General features: G+C 38.5%; 1 protein-coding gene across 1 annotated transcript in view; it reads right to left on the bottom strand.

Moving 5' to 3' along the window:
* The window catches only part of LOC309863180 (rho GTPase-activating protein 20-like), a 30,482-nt gene extending 7,633 nt beyond the window's left edge, over positions 1-22,849 (bottom strand). Inside the window, exons 1-8 of the mRNA XM_082727622.1 lie at positions 22,692-22,849; positions 21,394-21,564; positions 14,842-14,991; positions 12,614-12,655; positions 11,902-11,986; positions 7,006-7,083; positions 4,579-4,645; positions 1,862-2,020 (exon numbers count right to left, since the gene is read on the bottom strand). Coding sequence (XP_082583748.1) covers positions 1,862-2,020; positions 4,579-4,645; positions 7,006-7,083; positions 11,902-11,986; positions 12,614-12,655; positions 14,842-14,991; positions 21,394-21,564; positions 22,692-22,756 — 817 coding nt within the window. The 5' untranslated portion in view covers positions 22,757-22,849. The remainder of the gene's footprint in view (positions 1-1,861; positions 2,021-4,578; positions 4,646-7,005; positions 7,084-11,901; positions 11,987-12,613; positions 12,656-14,841; positions 14,992-21,393; positions 21,565-22,691) is intronic.
* Between the last annotated feature and the right edge of the window lie 546 nt (positions 22,850-23,395).

Genomic DNA, 23,395 nt, shown 5'->3' with positions numbered 1-23,395 from the left:
GCATCATCGTGTCCACTTACATGGGTGGCAACACTCACGGTGCTTGACTGGAGAGACCAAGTCCCAAGACCAGAAGCATCCTGATTCTGCTACTTGGTTAGATTACTCAAAAATTTTTAAGCGTTGGTTTGTTCAACTTCAACGTAAATGCTGCTGCCTACAACTCATTGAATTAAATATAATGTACTACTCAGCACAAGACATGGTTCATGGCAGCCTTGATAAAAGTAATTTCCTTGCTCAGAGGGCCTCAGGCAGTCTAGAGTCCATCTCTTAATCGCTTCTCCCCCAAAGCAGACATCACTCCCATTTTCTATTTGATTTTGCAACCTCTAGAAGGTAGGCAATCATGAAAGACTGCCACCATTTTGCTTAACTAAGGCTCTTTCTTCCTGCCCTGGAATTGATACCCTTACCATTTCAAAAGGAGAGAAGAAAGAAAGCAAATACATTCTTAAATCCAGGAGGAAATTTCTGTACATCAAAATGTACATATTTCATGTCCTCTGCCCATGAAATATGGACATTTTGGGGAGGGTATGTGCTTTGGTGAGTGCTGTGAAGTGTGTAAACCTGGTGATTCACAGACCTGTACCCCTGGGGATAAAAATGTATGCTTATAAAAAATAAAAAAATTAAAAAAATGTACATATTTGCTTAAGATACAAGTTAATACATAAATTGAGTTGCTGTATGCAACCTGGGTTCCCTACTTTTACCCTAGTTTTATTATTTCTAAAACTACCCAAATACATTTTATTATCCAACTTTAATAAGAAGAATGCTCTTAAGAAGAATGTTGTATCCCTTGATACAAAGCTGTATAGCTAACTACTCTAGGAGTACATACAGAAAGCAGGCAGACATAGAGCCCTATACTTTCTCAAAGGTATATTTAGACTTAGCCAGATGTTTTGTAATGTATGCTATTTGCTGTCAGAGTTCATGTTGCCTCTGTGACTAATAAAAATATACACTATAGCCACGCAAATACAAGAATGATTAAATAATCATTCTAAGTTTCTAACTTTATAGAAACCTATCCTTTCTTAAACAGCATTGGCAAGATTTAGGTTAATGTTTCCTAATGCTCAAATTAGGGTATGAATATTAAAAAGTAAAATTGTTAAACTTTGTGCTTATAGAATAACAATCATAGCAATAAAATACTTTCTTTTTTGGCCCCATTTCTTCTTAGATTAACAACATATTTTCATTAGAGAAAGAACTATCAATGGGAATACTGGAATGGTAGGACAAAAGATAGCAAGAAGGATGATTAAAACACTCTGATCATAAACATTCAGTCTAGCTCCAGCCTTAACCTGGGTCTGAAGCAGACATGGAAAGTGGGGGGCAGAATTGAGTGTTGAATTCTAACTGGAACCCCAAGACCTCTTCACCCTAAGCTCAGAATAAAACAAATTCAGTTCCATAACTCTCTACTCCACTGGAGTTCTTCCATTCCAGGTGTGTCTAAGCCATGCAGTCATTTGATCCCACCCTGTGATTGCCTGAGATACTAGACAAAACCCTGGAATGGGGAACACCTGTTTCCAGGCCGCAAACAGCTTGTGCTCTATTAAGTCACACATAATTACATGTAGAAAGTGCTCTGGGGATGCACAGAAAGGAGTTACGGTCTACCTAGAAGAATTAAAACAACCTTCCTAGAAGAGAGTTGGGTCTTGATTTCAGACCTTTGGGTTTCTCTAAGCTTGATTCTGCATAGTTTGGAGTTTTTGCCTATACTGTTCCTCCCCAGTCCCCACAGAGAGAGTCAGCTCTGTGTCATGAATTTGTGGTCAAGAGTGGAGACACAAATCAAGAGAAGGCACTTGAAGAAAGGGAGGGGACTCACCTCTCTCTTGCTGGTTCTGGGTTGGGTGTCTGGGCTTCAGGATGAACTGGTCTTGCACCTTTGTGAATTTCTGCTCCAGGAGGGACTCCTGGAGGGTGGAAGAAGAGGTGGAGTCCTCGGGTGTTTGTGGCAGCAGTGTAGTAGATGGATGTTCATGTCCTAAGTGGAAAAAATATATATATAGATTCAGGTTGATGGTGATGGCTGTCATCAAACCCACCTTCACCATGAGTGTACGCATCACACTGGTATATGCTGTTATTCTTCTGGGGCTCTTGGATAAAAAAAAAGGCTGTGCCTCCTGAGTGAGCATCATATTTGCTCCTGTTGGGGACACGCTGCAAAAAGCAGGTGCCCAAGGGAAAGATTTTAAGAAGAGAAAAAAAAATTTAAGCATGTTACTTTGCTTGGAATACATAGATTGTTCAGGGCATTGCACAGTGCTGACTTTTGCTGTGTTTCCATCTGAGAATATTTAAGGCCTTCTCGTTTCTGCCTTGAAACTAATAAGATCTGTACATCTTAGGGAAATTACTTGACCCCTCTAATCCTTACATTCATCCTTTGAAATGCTTGCCCTCACACAAACTTACAAGGATCAGAGTAAATATATTAATAAGCATTGGTGGTTTAATATTTTTTTAAATAATTAGACCATTTATATTAAGAAGTGCTATTCTCTCTCACACAATGTCAGTTGAACTGATTTTTTTTTTTTTTCCATTTCCTTTTGTCAGTTCTAGAGCCAGAGCTATGCATGGGTGGTGGGATCGGTAGACTTTATGCTTTATGCTTCCCTCCCACCGGCTGCCCTTCCTCCAAAAGGAGTCCTGCCAGGCGATGATGAGAGGGAAGGCTGCACAGTATTGGGAACCCAGAAGCAAAGGGCAAAGCGATGTTTACAGAGTGGAAAACTGCACCCAACCACAGTCAGTGAGAATTGCCTGGCAAGTGATTTGTTTTGTTCTTGGATGCTTTACATTGTTTCCTCTCCATAGAATTATCAAAGGCCTTGTGCTATATGATATGGATTTCATTTTTTAAGAATAGAATGAAAGTTCTCTTTCTGTCATTTCTGTTTATTATTGAGTGTAACTTGGGGAGCTTTTGCTGTTTTTTTTTTTTTTTTCATCTGTCAGAGATGCAATGTCAGTGCTCTGTTCACAAGAATCACAGTGATTTCCCTTTTTTAAGGAAAAAGAAGTTTCTATGACAGCAACACAACCGAGTCACCAAGATAACCAGGAGATAATCTGCAACTGAGAATTGAGAGCATTTTTTAAAATGGAATGCATGTGGACTGCTGCTAATGGATCAGCATGAATGGCAGGCTCTCCAGATTCCTCAGAGATGCCTTTGTGTGTGAAACTGCTCAAAGTCTGAAAAGTTATCGTCTACATTGTTTTACCTAAATTAATGCAATTTATTAAAAGAAATGTATTTCAGTATTTTTTTCCTTTTGATTGTTGACCGACTTTTACAAAGATGTCAACATTAATACAGAACATGAAATGGGGGGTAGGCTTTGTCCTCAGCTATGCGCTTGGTGACTCTCTGTATTCTAAGTGTGGGAATATACATTCCATAGAAAGAAACTCGTTGTTTAGATTTCCAGATCATTGGAAAATATCCTTTAGATAACTTTAAAAAGAGTAATACCCTCAAAGGATTATTTTCTTTTTAAGACTCTATTTATTTGTCAAAGAGAGAGTACGCACAAGCAGAGGGAGTGGCAGGTAGAGGGGGAAGCCCGCTGAGCAGAGAGTCCTGACTCAGGACTCGATCCCAGGACTCTGGGATCATGGCATAAGCCGAAGGTAGACACTTAACTGACTGAACCACCCAGACATCCCACCTCACAGGATTATTAGAAAGATAAAAAAAAATTGCATATAAGAAGGAATGCTATAAGATTTCTAGCAAAAATCATTGTTGCCTTTACCATACGTTACTACTTCAAGGTCTGTTATATATCCTGTCCTCTTTCTCTTGTTTTTTATTCCTTTTATTTCTAGTAAGCACTGAACAATTTTGCTAATCCAAAGATCTATTTTTTTAAGAAAACTTGTGCTAATAACTATCTTAGGAGAGGTATAAATGGTTTATCAATAAACTTAAGACTGATGGAAAAAGCCTGAGAAACAGCAAAGTGCAGGTAGTTTAGTCAGTGAAGACTTGAGAAGTTTAAGCGTGATTATCTCATTTTCTTTATGATGCTGAGAAGACTTCTGGGCACATGGCAGGTGTTAAATAGATACCTATACCTAGATTCACAGCCATGACTGGATTTTAGAGGATTTTCACAAAATAGAGGCTATTTAGTAGTTAGGAACTGGAATTCAAGACTGGAATATGAAAAATGAATGTATGGGAAAAGAAATTCCAATCCCTTTTGTTTTCATACCTAAGTGGGTAAATAAGTAAGCAAATAATAAATAAAAAATTTTCAAGACAGCTCTGTTTGTTGGGTAAAAAGTAGTAGAAAAGAAAAATTTACTAGGCCTAACTAGGCCATAAGCTGCTGAATGAGGAGATGTCATCAGTGCCTGGGAAAAAGTAAGTACCTGGCAATTATTTAATAAATGTGTGAGTGAATATTGCATGTGATTTTTACTTTTAAGGGTATTTAAGCTTAAGACAGAACAAGCATTACTTTGAGATGTAGGGTTACAATTTTGAACCTAATCAATCCCATCTTAGGTTTTCCTGACACTTACCACTGAGTGGGTGTGGGGCCGCTTTCTTGCCAGAACTCACCCACAGCTGGTAGTCTTTCTCAGAGCCCTTGGAGACAAAAAGAACTATACATCATAACAAATCTTTAACAGTACTTGAAGAACACATTTCCTTAGCATTTCTGTGTTTTCAGAAAGAAAGAATTGGCACCAGTATAAATGCTGTTTGGTCCATGGAGGTAGCTATAGTACTTGTTCACTTGATTCCCTCACAGCCACCAGTAGACCATCCCACATTCTTGCCATTTTTTACAAAGGCCAGGAGACCACAGTACAATCAGCTCCTCACTGTATAGGTGGCCTATAGCATAAGAAATCACAGTTGTGCCCCCTCACTAAAGAGGAAAGGGCTTATCTCAGAGTGCTGCCTTCTGTTGTCTCTAGACTCCTTGGGTATGTTAGCTTTTGCCTTCATATTCATGCATATTGTCCAGAGAGACCTATACCCTGCTATGACTATTTCTGAGCAAAGTAACTTGAAAGGCATCAATAGGTCAGCAGCCCTGAGCAAAAGGAGATGAATGCCCAAGGGGCCTTCAGGAGATAGTGGACTCAAGTTAGCCACTGGTGGCGGTAAGCCCCACTTCAGGGAGAGAAAGGAAAAGGAGTCTACCTTAGACAACATGTCAGATGCAGAAAACAATTACCCCCCAGCAGAATTACTGCCTAGTAAACTGGAAATCCCACTTGAAACAAACAAGTCTAAATTATAAAGATTGCTGAACTATTTTAAAGAGCCATCCAAGAGACTAAAGCAAAAAATGTTTGAAATAGTTGTTGGTGATAGGTACTATGCTTGTCCTTGACTCCTGATTAAAAATCATGGCCTTGCCCTTATGAAGGAAGGTCATAGGCACGGACACAGATACAGAGCTAAATCTTCTCAAAATTGTATTGCAAATAAGAAATGAGAGCTAATAAGGTAGGTAGGGTTTGGAAATGTTATTCTGTAATCCTTTTAAATCAGGTATACCTAAAGCCAAACAACCCCAGTTCTTCATTAAAACAGCAATTCTTTGTCTAGTGAGATTGATCACTTTGTGCAAAGGAAAATCACAAACATGCCATAAAATGAGATATATCATTAATTGATCTCCCCAAATTTATCCCTAAAACCACTCACTCTCTTTCCAAGATTTAGTTCTTATTTAGAGTATATATATCATACAGGTTAGAAATCAATGTAGAGATGTGCTTTACCCATTTATTTTGGATGTATTATTAAATTTTGTTTGTTCAGAAATCATTGATTTCTTATGCCAAATTCTGGTTGCTCTGAGTTTTCAAGGGGCTTAATTACACCATTGGGTCAGATAGAATTTAAGTAGGAATCTTGTAATTATGTCATGTCATGATAGCAAAACATTTTCAAATTTATAGAGGATTTTTAAATTTTATTTTTCTAAAGGTTTTATTTATTTATTTGACAGAGAGAGAAAAAAAGAGAGACAGAGAGAGAGCACAAGCAGGAGGAGTAGCAGAGGGAGGGGGAGAAGCAGGCTGTCTACTGAGGAGGGAGCCCAATGAGGGGCTCAATTCCAGGATCCTGAGATTATGACCTGAGCCAAAGGCAGATACTTAATGACTAAGCCACCCAGGCACCCCTACAGAGGATTTTATATAAGAAGTTGTGCTTTACAAATGCTCCCTTCAGTTCTGTCCAACCATTATCACTCTCCCTCTCTTTTTCCTCAGAAAACCTCATCATCAAATATGTCCATATCTTTCATAAAAAAAAAAAAAAAAATCCAGCAACTCACACCAGTACCATCAAAACATAAAGGAAAAGGTAGTTAAAACCAAAACAAGATGAAAGCGATATGTTCTCATGGTCTTATTCAGAACTTGTCTTCTTCCTTACCAGTTCAAAATGGGCGTGACCCACCTCATCCCAAGGAACCGCATCAAGAGGAGGTAGCTTCTAGCCATGTGGTGTTTATGTCAAAATGTACAACCAAACATGTAATTCAGGGTTCATCAAACTGGGATTGACTCCTTGGGTGAGAACCAGGGTAAATAGGGATGGGAAGGAATCCAAAATGAAGACACAGAAAGAAGAGTCCAATAGAGGAGGAAATATTTAGAAACTTAGAAATATTTTATTGTCTATGTATAAAATAAATAAAATAAACAGCATGTTGTTATTAGTACTCTAAAATTATAGCCCAATTTTATTCTATGACTTTGAATTTGCAGAAAATTAAAAATGGCAATGCAAGAATAGCACCACGTATAGGTTAATAATGTAGCTTTGCTGCCTTCAATTTCTAAATTTGGAGGACGAAATAGGACTATGATATCTATAATAATCAGCTGTTTTATAATGGGAGGTACACAACACATGCACACGCATGAATCTCTAAAGTCAAAGTTGGTTTTTAAACTAAAAATAGTTTGCAGGCAACTTACAGTTATTCCTAGCATTCGCAGTGACATGTTGATAATGTCATTCACTGTGTCTGAATTTGTTGCTGTTACAGTTACAGACTGGAAAAAAGAAATAAGAAAGATTGCTATAAATTTTTAAAAATTTAAAGCAGGTGACCAAATTATTATTGCCAAATTATTATCCATACTCTAAAGGCAAAGCTTGTTCAGGTAATGACAAAGTAAAACATAAGTAGAGCACACACCCATAATTATATTTTTATTTCTTTATATAACATGAAACTAGTAGGAAACATTTCAGTAAAACATATATTTCCCTTCAAGGATTGGTGGCACACAAATATAGGAGCTTAAACAAGAAAGAGAAAAACTGAGAATCCCAAAAGGGGACATGGCCTGACCCTCGGCTCCTAAGGCTATTTCCAAAATGGAGGGGGAAGATAGTTTAAAAAGGAGGAGCTCTTCCTGAGTTATGTTTTTTTTTTTTTTGTATGGCTTTCTTTCTTTGTAATTATATAATCAGTATCAGCAAAATCAGAATAAGAACTGGCTATGAAAGACGTTTTTTTAAAAACTACTATTTAGTCACTACTTTCTCTGTATCAGGCATCATGGTTACTAAGCTTTCCATTGTTGAAATCTGTTGAGACAAAACCAACAAGTCTAGGAAATGAGACTGAAAATGTTAGAAGTTTATATTCTATTCGCAACTCTGACAGTTGAGTAGTTACTTATAATAGCTCTACCTTACACTGAGAAACTGCCTCATACAACTAGGAAAATAGTTTACAGAAAATTACCTGAAAGGGATTGATAGGAATCTGAGGTGATACCTGTAAAACTATCTGAATTCCAAAAGACATTTTAAAATTATACAATATGTAACCAACTATGCATACAGGTTTTATAACATTATTAGGCAAGGAGGCCTCTGTCCTTTGAGAAACAGTGCATAAAGAAGACAAACAGTACAAGTGGACACCCACAGGCCTTAAAAAATATTAAAAACAAAGTTAAAAGAAACTGTCCTTTTTTTTTTTTAAGATTTTATTTATTTATTTGACAGAGAGACATCACAGGTAGGCAGAGAGGCAGGCAGAGAGAGAGAGAGGAGGAAGCCGACTCCCCGCCGAGCAGAGAGCCCGATGCGGGACTCGATCCCAGGACCCTGAGATCATGACCTGAGCCGAAGGCAGCGGCTTAACCCACTGAGCCACCCAGGCGCCCGAAACTTGTCCTTTCATTGTATTTTTCTTCTTTTGGATTGAATGCAATTGTTTGATATGACAGATGCCTCGAAAGCTGTTTGAAAATTGGACTTTTTAAAAAAATTTTTTATTTTTATAAACATATAATGTATTATTAGCCCCAGGGGTACAGGTCTGTGAATCGCCAAGTTTACACATTTCACAGCACTCACCATAGCACATACCCTCCTCAATGTCTATAACCCTGCCACCCTCTCCCTACCCCCCTTCTCCTGGCCACCCTCAGTTTGTTTTGTGAGATTAAGAGTCTCTTATGGTTTGTCTCCCTCCCGATCCCATCTTGTTTCATTTATTCTTTTCCTACTCCCCAAACACCCCACACTGCATCTCCACTTCCTCATATCAGGGAGATCATATGATAGTTCTCTTTTTCTGATTGATTTATTTCGCTAATACCCTCTAGTTGTCTGATTGATTTATTTCACATAATACCCTCTAGTTCTATCCATGTTGTCGCAAATGGCAAGATTTCATTTCTTTTGATGGCTGCATAGTATTCCATTGTATATATATACCACCTCTTCTTTATCCATTTATCTGTGGATGGACATCTAGGTTCTTTTCACAGTTTGGCTATTGTGGACATTGCTGCTGTAAACATTTGGGTGCATGTGCCCCTTCAGATCACTACGTTTGTATCTTTAGTGCAATTGCTGGGTCATAGGGTAGCTCTATTTTCAACTTTTTGAGGAACCTCCATGCTGTTTTCCAGAGAGGTTGCACAAGCTTGCATTCCCACCAATAGTGTAGGAGGGTTCCCCTTTCTCCACATCCTCACCAGTATCTGTCATTTCCTGACTTGTTAACTTTAGCCATTCTGACTGGTATGAGGTGGTATCTCATTGTGGTTTTGTGAAAATCGGACTTTTATAAACAAAATTGTTCATTAATTTCAAACTACTTGAGCTTCAGGGATTATTAAAAAAAAAAAAAAGTGTTCAGAACTCAGCATTAGGACTCAGAACACCCAAATTCAAGGATATCCTATGTTAAATTGTCTAGAGGATTCAAGACAGGGTCTTAGCTTGAAATTTAGTTAGAAGTAATGGCGCTGCTATTTTTCTTTTAATGGTGCCTGAAAGCCTTTCAATACAACTTAAAAACTCTCCCATGAAATATTCATTTATTTATCTATTTATCTATTTATTTATTATTTATCAGAGAGAGAGCGCGCACAAGCAAGGGTAGCGGTAGGCAGAGCAGGTAGAGGGAGAAGCAGGCTCGGTGGTGAACAGGGAACCTGATGTGGGACTCCATCCAGGACCTTGGGATCATGACTGAGCCAAATGCAGAAGCTTAACTTACTGAGCCACCCAGGCGTCCCTCCCATGAAATCTTTTTGAAGTAAAAATGGAAAAGAAGGTGTGCCTGAGTGGCTCATTGGTTTAAAGCCTCTGCCTTCAGGTCAGGTCATGATCTCAGGGTCCTGGGATTGAGCCACATATCAGGCTCCCTGCTCAGTGAAAAGCCTGCTTCTCCCTCTCTCTCTGCCTGCCTCTCTGCCTACTTGTGACCTCTGTCAAATAAATAAATAAAATCTTTAAAAAAAAAAAAAAGGAAAAGAAAAAAATCTCTTTTGAAATACTAATAATCACTCCTTAAATTTATCTGGTCTGCAAGATAATAGTTTTCATGGCATAAGGAACACACTGTGGTTAAAATAATAATTTCAAGGATTTTTTAGGTTCTCCAAAACAGATAAATTCCAGTAGATAGAGCTCTTTCTAAACAAATAACTTCAGAAAAATAAACTGTTTTCTGAAATAATTTAAAAGAAATGTTACTTTCTTTTTTTCCTTTGAGTCAAAGTTTTACTTAATATATGAAGCAGGAAAATGTGATCAATTCTCAAGAGCTGAAACCAGCCCTGAGATGATCTAGATGTTCAGACTGTTATCCAAAAACAGCTATTATAATAATGCTTTATGATCCAAGTGAAAATATGCTCATAATAAACAAAATAGAGGCATCTTAGCATAGAAATTAAAAATCTTTAAAAATAGAATTTTTTTGAAAATATCTGAAAAATATCTTAAAGGATAAATTTACTGACTAGGCTACATTGCATAATGGAGATGACAAAATGAAGTCTTATCTAACAGGAAAAAAATGCCATTTAAAGATACCCAAAGTATCAAAGTATCTTGTAAATGTCTTACCTACTGCACTACAATTTCAGAAATCAAATTTCACACAAATAACTGGGGCAACTGGCTTGATTTTTTTCCCCTAAGAGCATAAAGAAATGAGATAGAAATAGGGTGTTCCCTTAAAAGTGTCATCCCTCTCAGCTCAATTCAACCCTGATTTTCCTTGGAACAAAAGATTGTTCAAAATTCCTCTGCATGGGGCTCTTGGGTGGCTCAGTCGTTAAGTATCTGCCTTCTGCTCAGGCCATGATCCCAGGGTCCTGGGATCAAGCCTCAGATTGGACTCCCTTCTCCATGGGATCCCTACTTCTCCCTCTCCCACTCCCCCTGCTTGTGTTCCCTCTCTTGCTGTGTCTCTCTGTCAAATAAATAAATCTTAAAACAAACAAACAAACAAACAAACAAAATACCTCCTCTGCAGCTGACCTAATAAGTGAAATACGTGATCCTTGAGTAGATCCCGTACTAGAAAGGAGGCATTATTGAGGTCTACTGACAACAGATGGCAGAGTCAAGTATTATACTGGTGTTAGATTTACTGAATGATAACTGTATATTGGTGATATAAGAGAAGATCTTTATTCTTAGGAAATACTTAGGTTTAAGGATAAAGGGCCACGGCATTTGTATGACCCTCAAAAATAAATATACACATACACTTACTAGAGACAGAGAAAGAAAACTAATGATAAAGTAAAATGGAGTAAAAATGTTACTAATTGGTGAATCTAGGTAATCTAGGTGAATCTATAGGTGAATCTAGGTAAAGGGTGCATGAGGCATAAATTTTTATATTTACAACTTTTCTGTGAGTTTACAGTTATACCAAAGAAAACATCATGAGGGAGGGGAGTGGGGAAGAACTGTGGTGTGGAAACAATCCAGACCATTCTGTTTTTAAGTAGTGACCACTGGGGAAAAGTTTTAATTCTAATAGGAAATACCTGCATGTGTAAATCACTTTATTACAAGCCAGTATAATTGCTATTAGAAGGATCCAGAGATATATTATGGACATTTAACATGCAATACTCCTTCCATGCTTAAGTACTGCAGCATGGGTTCCTCTCATGTCATATGACCTAGGATTCACTTTTTAAGTATACCTGTGGATGGGAAAAATGGTACTTTTCTAAATTCTCTCTTCTTATCTTTTGCTCTCTCTTTCTTACGTACCCATCTCCCCCTCCCCCCATCTATGTCCACCTCTATCTCCATCTCTTTCATTTTTTTTTTTTAAAAGATCTTATTTATTTATTTGTCAGAGAGAGAGAGAGAGCGAGCACAGGCAGACAGAGTGGAAGGCAGAGTCAGAGGGAGAAGCAGGCTCCCTGCGGAGCAAGGAGCCTGATGTGGGACTCGATCCCAGGACGCTGGGATCATGACCTGAGCCGAAGGCAGCTGCTTAACCCACTGAGCCACCCAGGCGTCCCTCCATCTCTTTCATTTTATCTGAATCAGAAACATGGAATTTAATTTTTGGTCTTAAAAACACTTACAGAGGCACAGTTCTTGATGTTCTCAGTGAAGATTTTTAGAGGAATGCCTTCTGGTTCGTCCTTCTCTTTGGCTAGATTGATGTACCTAATCAAATTCAATGATAACCCAAAATAGAGGAGGATGAATTAGCTATTAGCTTACTTTCAAATTGATCTACGTGGCTAAAATTTTCAACATACTCTGTTATTTTTAAATTCATATAAATAAACTCAGCAAAATCAAATTATGGGTTGGAAGAAAGCATGCAATACTATTTCAGGAAAATAAGACTCAGAAAACAACAGGTTGCTCTTGTCCTGTGAGATCTGAGTAGCCCATCCAGTCCTCAGAGCTTTCCTGCCAAGACAGGAGGGCCAGCACCCTCAAGGGTAGGAATGAGGAGTTGCTTTGAGCATCACTCAGGAGAGTAAGCTGCACTTAACAAAATCTAATATATGTTTTGAGAATGATATTAGCTCCAATCACTGGGTCAGAGAGAAGGGCAAGATGAGAGTGATAACCAGAATTTCATAAAAAATAAGCAATATATGCATGTAAATAAGGGCGGATTATTTGCAGTAGCAGCCAGGGTGCATCTAAAGAAGAAATTATTTGAGGGTAGTCTAACAATTCCTACTCAGGAGAGGGAGCATAGTGTGGGGGCACTGCTTTGAAGAGATTTATTCTTTTGTCATGGGTTAAAGATTTATACTATGTATAGTGACAAAATACCTTTGAAGGAAAGAATGCCATTTTTCCTTTATTTCCGAAGAGCTGCAATTTAAAAAAAATGGGGAAAAAATTAAGATATATACAATATTTATACTAACAAAATAAGGTCACCTTTCCAGAAAAAATAATATATATATATATGTATATATTTTTATATCAGCAGGCTGTTGAGAAGGATGAGGATGCATGTGTTAAATTATCCTCTCCTCATGGTTGGGCTTTTGAGGGAATCCAGTCTTTTATGAGAGGTATTAAAGCCATTGGAAGTGGATCCTAAAGTGGAAGAAAATTTGGGTTCAAATATGAACACTTACTTGTGACTAGGTGATGCAAACTATGTGACCATGGGCAGGCACATTGCTTAACCGCTCTGATCTTCAGTTTCCAGAAGAGGAAAAGGGTTAATTATACCCCAGAGTATTCCTGCAGCTGCTAGTGTTATTCATGTTATTATTCAAATTAAATCATACATAAGAAATTTGGCATTTGGATGAAACTACCCTGGCCCAGAAACAAGAATATCTTTTAGGAACAAACACCTGTAATATTTTTATTTCTTTATACACATAACTGATTGTAATATGTTAAATTAGTTCCTAGAAAACATATGTGATCCTCTGAGCAAGAACAATGCAGCCAGGACTAAACTACTGCAGATTAGTATTTTCTCTGCTGAAGTTTTCACAGCATTTAATAGCCAAAATTGTGACTGTTTGAAGTCTCCTCCATACATGGCTTTATGACTTACTAGCATTTTGTATTGTGGTAAATTACACAAAATAAAATTGACCACTAATGTCCTTTAGTACATTCACAGTTTTGTTCAACCATTGTGACTGTGTCGTTCCATGTCTGAACATTTTTATCACCCAAAAGTGAACCCGTGTCCATGAAGCCATCACTCTCCCTTCCTTCCTGTTCCTAGCTCCTGTACAACTCATTTTGTGTGTTTGTTGAGAAACACTTGGGTTGTTTCCACCTTTTTTGGGGCGGGGTGGGTGGGTGGGTATTGTCAACAGTGCTGCTATAAACATCTGTGTTGTTTGGACGTATGTTTCTCTTGGGTATATATCTGGAGGTGGCGTTGCTGGATCATTTGGTAATTCAAACTTACTGAGGAACCACCAAACCGTCCACAGTGGCTGACACATTTCATACTTCTCCCAGTAGCACTGCTCCCCTCACCGCCCCCCCCCCCGCCATCACCATTTTAGGGTCCCAGCCTGCCTTTGTGTATGGACACAGCTTCTAGTTAGCCATACCCATCAGAACAGTAATAAACAAATAGCAAATCTAGGCGCCAGGTGTTGTTAGAAATGTTTTCTCTATGTTTACACAGCTTTTTAGCTTTATAACATATATAAACCTGGCTTCCACATTTTCCTCCTCATTAGGGAAAAGAAGTTTCTTGGAAACTCCCCTGTCAAAGGCTTTTTACATTTCCAATTGAAACCGTTTCTTTCCATTTGGATGTGGTTGTTTCAAACAGCAGATATAAGTGTTGCATGACCCCTGTAAACCCAGGAGTGTCTGCTCAGCATGTCCAGGGTAGAGCACCACATTCCCTGATCCTCATGTCTCTTCATGTCCATTTAAGAATGTGTCTAGCACAACTAACCTCTACTCAGTGGAATTATACTTTTGATTTAGATGGTCACCTCTCTAGAGACACCAGCTAAGATAACTGGTACAAAAAAAAAAAAAAAAAAAGATAATCGGTATACAGCAATTCAGGCCACCTCCTATTCATTGACATGATTAATTTATTTGCCTACTTATGTACTACTTTTAAAGGAATGAACTTGGGAGTATAAAAGCAATTTTTCAAATTTAATTGGACTCTTTAATAGTACTTGCTCAAGAAAAATATGCCAGTGATTTAGAAACACAGATACCTCCTGGGAATTAGGAGGCAGGATATTGGAGAGGGGATCTAGAACGTCGCTCTCTTGATTCTCCTTCCACATATCTGGAACACCCAACTCCTCAAGTGGCTCCTAGAGCCCATTTTGGAAACCACTGACCAAAACCAAAGGAAATTACTCCAATAGTTTCCACTCTATGTTATCTACTTGCTCACATTTGTACATACATTTTTGGGGAAAGTACAAGCAAACAAGTGTCATTACGGGAGGTCAAAAAGTGTGTCACTGGCTTTGATATACAATCAGATTAAAAGGTTTTTCTTTTTAACCCATGTAAATACAAGACAAAGTGGTAGGTCTTACCCAAAGGTGGCCACAAAGTTTTCTGTGGACCAACCCATGACAAAGGACCTTTCAGTGTGGACGTTGGCATGTCCCTCTTTGTCCATACAGTTGGCAGTCCACATGGTATTCAGTGGTATTTTATTTTCTATCTTGAAGTTTTTTTCGTACCTAGAAAGATACCCAAGCAAGACCTCTGTTAGTTTATTTCATAAATGTTATGGGAGCAGCTGTGCTCATAAGAGACCAGTTCTCACTGCTCCAGAGCAAAGCATGCCTCCCTCGTCGCTATCACCCTCTGTCCACAGCACAGCAAATGGTGACATGGGGTTTACAAAGTGCATGTTGAGCAAGGTCTGGCCTAGGAAGGTCCTGAAAATACTTCCTCGAATGGCAGCATGTAGACATTTTTCTGAATGTTGAGTGCTGAGTAAAGACTGTATCTTTTAGAGCTTTTTAAGAAAACCATTAATTCACTTATTACTGTAGGTTTGTTCCTTATTATATATATTTTTATGGTTATTATTATAGTGAATTATTCATTTATGATTTGCTTACTTCAAAAAGTATTTGAGGGGCTAACAAAGGTACCTGATACATGATTTCTAAAAAGACTAATACAATTTTTTTCTTAAGAGAGACAAACCAGGTGAGTGCCTGGGTGGCTCATTCGGTTAAGTGTCCAGCTCTTGGTTTCAGTTCACGTGGTGATCTCAGGGTCTTGAGACTGAGCTCCCCTGTAAGTCTCCCCTCTCAGTAGGGAGTCTGTTTCCTCTCTCCTTCTGCCCCTCCCCCTGCTAATGCTCACTCTCTCTAAATAAATAAATCTTTAAAGAGAGAGAGAGACAAACTGAAAACAAAAAATAAACTTGGATCAGAAGGATGTAAAAGTTACTTTCAACCTTAATTTAAAAAAAAATTTTTTTTTTCTAGCTTTTAAAGCATTATTTTCTAATTCCCTTTCTTAAAATTTTGTCCATATCATTTTCCTACAGATTTCGGCTAAAATCTGTTAGCTTAGATTGAGACCAATTTAAAAATCATCAGTCCATTAATCAGTCAATCCCAGATCAGTGGTCAGGAAGTCTTATATGTGAGTGATGGATACTTCCCATTTCTCTGAGGAGTCAGAAGGTAATCAACTTTGTCAGTGGTGAAATTGCTTTTTTATAATTTCTGCCTAATCTTCTTTGACCTCTAACATGAAAACCACCATATTGATTAAGCTGGTTAATTCCCAACTTTAACTCTCAGGTGGGCTTGAGAATTAAATAGTTATAAACCCTGTGAGGAATGCCTAGGGAACTTGGGACACACCACTCTGGAATTCCTTACTGTTCAGAAACACACATGGAAACACTAAACTAAAATGAGATCAAAGACACCTCATGTGCAAAAATCCCTATGACTTCACTGATTCATGGAACAATTAAAGCTAAAACTCTCCAATGGGATGTATGAAATAAAAATAATTTTACCAGAAGCCCACTTGAAGGATAATTTAGAGTCAAAGCTTATGACACAATAGATCTAAATTATCAGGTATCTGACTATCAGATAAAATCCTTATTCTAGATAATAACTCCAAAGGCACTGTCAAGCTAAAAATATATGGCCAATGGGAAAGATAGACATGTATCTGTTGGTTTTTACAGGGTTTTTTTTTTTTTTTTCTAATGTAGATATAGACACCTAAGGTACTATGTGGAAACTTCCAAATACATTCACCTGGAAAAAGCCATTTTAGTAATTCTGTCCTGAGTTCAAGAAAGCCTTAAGATTATCTACTCCAAACCAAGGAGTTATCCCAAAGCCCAGAACATGGGTTTCTACTTTCCTATAACATTTGGACCACTTACCATATACCAAGCTCTGTTCAAGTATTTTATAAATACGAATATTAAAAATTTAATCCCCAAGCAACAACACTAGGTGGACTCTATTAGCTCCATTTTACAAATAAGGAAACTTACAGAAAGGTTAAATAGATTGCCAAAAGCAAGATACAGGGTTTGAACCCTGCCAGCCTAACTCATTAGCCCATGTTTGTAACCACTTGGCCTCTGTGGTGCTGGCCTATATGGTTCCACGAAGTACCCTTCTCATCTTTCCTACCCTCAGCCTCACTTCAGTCCCCAGAGCCATCAAGCTTGCTCCTGGGATTTATCTGGGGAATAAGAGGATAAATCTCAAGACATTGTATTAACAAAGCTAGTCGCTTTCTTGGAAATATTTAAAATGTATTACAACAATTGAATTGCTTTATACAATTGAAGTTTTACACTTCAATGGATTCTTCTAGGGTCTTACTGTGTTTCTTCACTCTCAATCACTGACCCAACTAGATTAACTCAGTAAAAATTAGAAAGTACAAATCTAGTGTAAACTGACTCAAGCAGAAGGAAGAGGAGGAGAACTGCAGTTTTTACTTTTAAAAATAGTCCTTTATTATATTTTTATTTACATGATGGATATCACTCTTGCTTTCTGCTACCTCAACCTTTATGCTGGAAGGGAAGCCCCAGCATGCTATGGAAATTTACAGGAGTCCAAGGAGATTCTTTCTGTTCTAAGATAGGAGTGTTGTCTTACAGATGTTGGGAGTAGAGAGCACGGTATATTCTGTAAGTAACTCTTTGTAATTTCATTGATATTGAGTTAATAGTCATTTTCAACTTTTGACCTAAAAAATTTCATTTTTTGTTTCATTTTACATTCTTCAATAACTAAATATGAGGAATGTGATGTCTAAAGAACTAAGTTCAGTCCCTTCCTTTATGTAAATTCTTCATGGGCCTCTACTGGTAATAATATTTTAATATTTATCAAGCAATGCTATTCTTTAAAAAAGTAATAATTTTATTTGAAAAATAACTTATTTAGTATTTTAATAAATGTCAAAAGTTATAAGGAAGATTCCATCTAACTTCAAATCTTGAGAAATTTCTAAAGTCATGTGAAAAAAAATGAAAAAGTCCTAATTTTCACTACTTTTGACATCTTGTACAAGTAGAGAAATAAAATTTCTTTGTGAAGAAACAAACACTTAATTCTCTTTATTACTACACACAAACTAAATTCACTAATTTTGACTGAATAAACAGGTAGCAATTAGTCAAATACTTAGCCAATTCGTGTTAATTTCTATAGAATCAACCTAAAGATGAGAGAGTTTCCCGCTGAAGCCTGAAGTGAGCTGAGGTAAAATGGAACCCGGGTCACCCACCCCCTTCTTATGGCTAACTGGAAAAACTAGGCACCAAATCAGATTACTAATTTGAACAGATCAATTCAGATCATAACAAAATCCTCCAACTAAGAGCAAGGCATGATAGCAATGAAATCAGTTTATTATTGCAGGTGTTACTTCTTTTTAGTTGTTTCCCTCTAGGAAAAATATATATTTTTTCATATTAACAGTGATCATAAATATGCTCACATATTTACTATTGGAATGATCTCATAGTCCTTTTCTAAAAATTGTGAAAAAACTTGTACACCGCTCGTTACTGCGATGGACAGAATTGTGTCCCCTTCCCCACTGCTCGCCCGCATTCTTATCCTAAAGCCGTCTTTGCCAATATGATCATGTTTGGAGAGAGAGTTTTTAAGAGGTAACTAAGTGTAAGAGGAGTCATCGAGGTAAGGTCCCCTAATCCAGTAGGATTGGTGCCCTTGTCAGAAGAGGGAGAGATATCTCTCTGCGCATGTACATGCAGGCACTGAGGAAATGGCCCAGGCACAGGCGTGAGGGCAGCCGTGTGTAAGCAGAAACACAGCTCTCACCAGAACCTGACCCCAATGGTGTCCTGAACTTGGACTTTCAAAAATCTGTGTTCTCTCTGTATCAAGGGTCTTGGTTTTATAAATCAAATTCAAGTGTCTCAGATCACTTACATTTTCTAATATTCCTAATGGATGTAAAAAGTATATAAGATACCTTTCAGGAGCTGAAGCTCTTAAAAAAGAACATTATTAAATACACTGATGTAGATTTTGTCACATCATAAAAACCCGTGAGTAGACACAAAAATCTGTATCAAAAGCAGTATGTGGAAGAAGAAAAATGTTCCACTTCTTTTGTAATAGTGAACCAACCAAAATAAAATTTCAGCTTTTAAAAGGATGCAGATCTCTTGTGGAGAAAGAACACTTTATATAAATTTTTTTATATAAAAAATGTTTATATAAAATTTTTTTATATATAAATTTGTCTTTATATAAAGTTTTTAGCAGAACACCATAGGCTCTGTAAAACCCAATGAGAGATAAGCAGTATTCAGGACAATAAATGTCTCCAGTAAGAAAAGAGAAGTCTTCTCCTTTCCATACATACTGTAATCATTACAAAGATAAAAAACAAAGTAAAAGAGAACATATTCCCCTTATACAAATCGAATGTGAGGGGTCTGCAAGGTCCCAAGGAGCAGGAAAGGAGTTTGCTATTTGTTAGCATATCTCTTGGACTGAACATGGAAGAGTACATCACGGAGTGGCAGGAAGAGCGTGTTCTTGCCAGGAAGGCAGGCCTGGCTTGGAGTTTCTCCCTCCATTTCCCTGTGGATGACAGACCTGTTCCTGAGACTTCCTCCACCCCCATTTTCATTTCTGCAGCCAGTGGGTGGAGAGGAAGTTACACGAGGCATCTGTAATGCTCCTCATGTGGCCCCAATGTGCATCCCGCACATTTTAGCCTCCCATACTCACCTTGGTTAAACAAAGAGAATGATAACTAGCCTGCATTTTTAAAAATAATGACTTGGCCCTCTAAGGAGGAAGAGAGTGCTTCATATGGGCTGCACGCCAGGACCTGGACAGTCTTCTCTCTGTCCTCCTCTTGGCATCGCCACCTCCAAGGCTACATCTGTAGGCAATTTCACTCATCTCAAATATATTTTACTATTTCTATCTTTGCCTCTGATTTTTTTTGTTTGTTTGTTTTTTGGGTTTTTTTTTTGACAGCTACACTTCATTTTTCAGTTCATTAAGCATTCTGACCTCTTACCAGGTACCAAACAGATTGGAGTTATTTGCTTTCTCAACATAAATCTTGATTTCAAAGAGTTCAATGATGAAAGAAAATCTAGGTGTTCGTGGAATGTTCAAAGAATTTCAGAAAAATAGAAAGACTAGAAAAAGCACCACATGTTGAATAAAAGCCTGTGCTTTGAAATAAATGGACCTAATTTCAAATGTAGACTCTACTAATTACTAATATGGTGCCCTGGGAAAAACCTTTAGACCTTTGAGTATCAAGGTCTTCTCTAAAACAAAAATAATCCCATCTGACAGGGTAGTTATAAGGTTGGACAAGATTGGGTACATGAAGTTCTTGGTACAAAACCTGACGTGTAGTAAGCCCCTGGTAAATTATCATTTACATCACTCAGATTGAGTATAGCATTTTGCCACATTAGTGTTTGCATGTCTTGCCCCTGGTAGGGCATAACTGGGAGCTGGGTAAAAGCGGCAAAAAAAAAAAAAAAAAAAAAAAAAAAAAAATCGGGGGGTTAGTTTTTTTCTAGTGACCAACAAGCTTCTTGATATTTGGTTTGTTGGAATATTCTTCGGCTTTCATGATGTTTTGTGACATCAGAGACATAATGGACATGATGTTTTGTGACATCAGAGACATAATGGACATGATGTTTTGTGACATCAGAGACAGAATGGAAACAGAGATGGAGCAAGGAAACAGATGAACTCCCATCTACCTGCCTTCAGATATTTACTGAGCAATCATCATGTTCCAGGCTGGGTTTGTGTTCAGGACTAAAAGGAAAGCGCGCACAGTTGGTTCTATCTCTAGCATATGTTCCAAATCTGTCTGCTGCCTCCTTGCTTTTACTGCACTCCCACGATGGAACCCTTGAGAGCAGCCATCAGACTACCGCCCCCCTAGCCAGTTTCCCTGCTTGCACTCTTGTTTACGCATCCATCCATCATCTACCAACTGTTAGAAAAATTTGCTTGAGCTATAAATCAAATTTGGTCAGTCCCCTAGTTAAAAATCCTTCTGCAAAATATTTCCTGTGAAGACTCTATGAGACTGGACCCCTGAGTACGTACCACATCTGATTGCATGCCCCACGCTTTCAGCCCTAGTCAGATCACCCTTCCCTGAGCCCCCCTCCCTCCAAGGGGTCAGACTGCACCTGCCGGTCCCTCAGCCTTGAAGGTTCAGGCACCTTGTCTACCAATGTGGCTGCTTCTCATCTCAATTCTGCCACCCCAGAGAGGTCCTCCTAGACTACCCCTGCTACATTCCCATCTTCTCCTCCCAATCTACGTTCTATCAGAAGCACAAATCACAATCTACAATTCCCTCTTTTATTTTTATCACTTGTCTGTAAGTCCCTGGCAAGAGACACACTGCCTGTTACATTCTCAATTGTATTCTCTGCAGGGCGGGCATGGCATAAAATAAGACCTCCATAGGCACTTGTTGAATGAATGAAGGATCCAAACACTGGCAAAAAACAAAAGAAAAAAATGTCATGTCTTCCTATGGTAAGGGTTCATGGAAATGTAACTTCGTGATCCTTGCAAGAGCACGTAGCATAGCATACATACTTGGTGTTAGAGATCAGCAACACATCGCTGAACAAGAAGAGGTACCGCTTCTGCCTCCTCCAGCCTCTCTTGAGCTCCACGGGGCTGTGGATAATAAGCAGGGAACCGGCGGCAGCCTCAGATGATGTAGCGCTTTCGCTGTGGGTGTCCACCTCAACAGAAGAGACCTTCCTGCAACCCATCAAAGACCACAGAGCAGCACTAGTTAAATATACAATAGAGTTGTATGCTAAATGTCAAGGTTCACACAGCACTAAAATTTAGTCTCCACCCCCAAAACAGGGCACCAGAGCTCACATTCAGGGATCACTGAGTTATAGAAAGCTGTTGAAGGAGGTGAGGTGGGGGCGCCTGGGTGGCTTAGTTGGTTAAGTGTGTGCCTTCGGCTCAGGTCAGGATCCCAGGTCCGGGGATTGAGTCCTGCAACAGGGTCACTGCTCAGCTTCTGCCTCCCCCCTACCCCACTCCTCTGCTCCTGCTCTCTCTCTCTCACATACATTCACTCTTTCTAAAATAAATAAACAAATCTTAAAAGAGAGAGAGAGAGAGATGAGGTCACTTGGGGAATTGATGCAGATGGGGAACAGTTTCATGGACAAAGACCTTGGGCAGGCCAACACTTAGAGGTGGGGTAGAGAAAGCAGCAAAGCTAACCATAAGCTGTTAGGAAGGGGAGAACCAAGAGGTAAAGTGTATTACAAGAAGGCAAATAAACCACAACAACGACGAAAAGGACAATTTGTGGCCTAATATAAAACAAAATGATATGGTGTTTGTGAAGGATTAATTACAACTTGCTTTCACGTTAAGATAAAAATGAAGACAACTGAAGATTCTGGAAATTGAACCCGGTCTTATCCAAATCAATATTCACATTTGGGGGAAAAATTCTCAAAGTTCGACAAGAATACTGGAAACACCAAAAAGTTTCTGAACACAAGAGTTTGTTTAGCTATTACTTGGCTGAGCTCTAAGCTCTGATAGGACTTTCTGGTCATAACAGGTAAAACAACTCAATTGAACAGAACACAAAAATCCTTTCATAAATAGGACAGATATTTTCATAGACCTGGGAAAATTCTGTCTCGTGGAGCCAAGAAAGTGTCTCCCCCCAAGATTATAATGCCTGCTCTCTTCTGCTCAGCAGCACTGAATCTTAGGAACCTGAGTAGCTTTTCATGAAGCTGGTGCTGAAGTTAGTCATTAGTTTACAAGTATTAGAAGAAACTAAAGAGAACAACACTTCCTGTTACCATCAGTCTGTTTGAGGCTCAAAAAGAGTAATATCAAAAGACTACCTTGTGCGGTGAAGCCTTGAAAGACCACCTATGAGTTCGGATGGCTTTCTGATTGACGTGAACATCGTTTTGTCTTCAGTTCTCGGGACTGAAAATCGAGTGAGTCTACAGCTCTTGGCAGAGTACTGTAAAATGCCTGAAGCCTCAGGATTCCACAGTAGCCTGAGATCACTGCCATTATGACATCACGGATCTAAGGCTCATGTCATAACTGCCAAACTGACATACTTGTTTCCCAGTTTGGCCAGCATGTTTTGATTTTTTAAAAGTAAACCTCTTTAGTTTGAAATAACTATACATTTATGTGAGGCTATAAGAAAGAAGACAGAGAAATTACACCAATTTATTACAGATAGAGACTTCCAGACACTTCTATCACCACAAGGATCCTTCCTTTTAACACCACACAAACTTCCTCCCACTTCCATGACCTCTTTAATCCCTGGCAGTCACAAATCTCTTCTCCATGTGTACAATTTTGCCATTTCAAGAATGGTATATAGATGGGATCATAGAGTATGTAAAATTTTTGTGATTTGCTTTTGTCCCTTCAGCATAACAGGAGGCACCTGGCTTGCTGCAGGTGCTTGTGGTTCATTTCTTTGTGTCTCTTAGTAGTATGCCAGGGTAATAGCGTATCACAGTTTGCTTCACCACCTGCTGAAAGGGTTCTGGATTATCCGCAGGCTTGGGCTGTCACTAAT

This window comes from Mustela nivalis, assembly GCF_964662115.1.
Source record: "Mustela nivalis genome assembly, chromosome: 4".
Classification (NCBI taxonomy): domain Eukaryota; kingdom Metazoa; phylum Chordata; class Mammalia; order Carnivora; family Mustelidae; genus Mustela; species Mustela nivalis.
The sequence above is the reverse complement of the archived record's forward strand: the minus strand, read 5'-3'. Positions and strand labels throughout refer to the sequence as shown.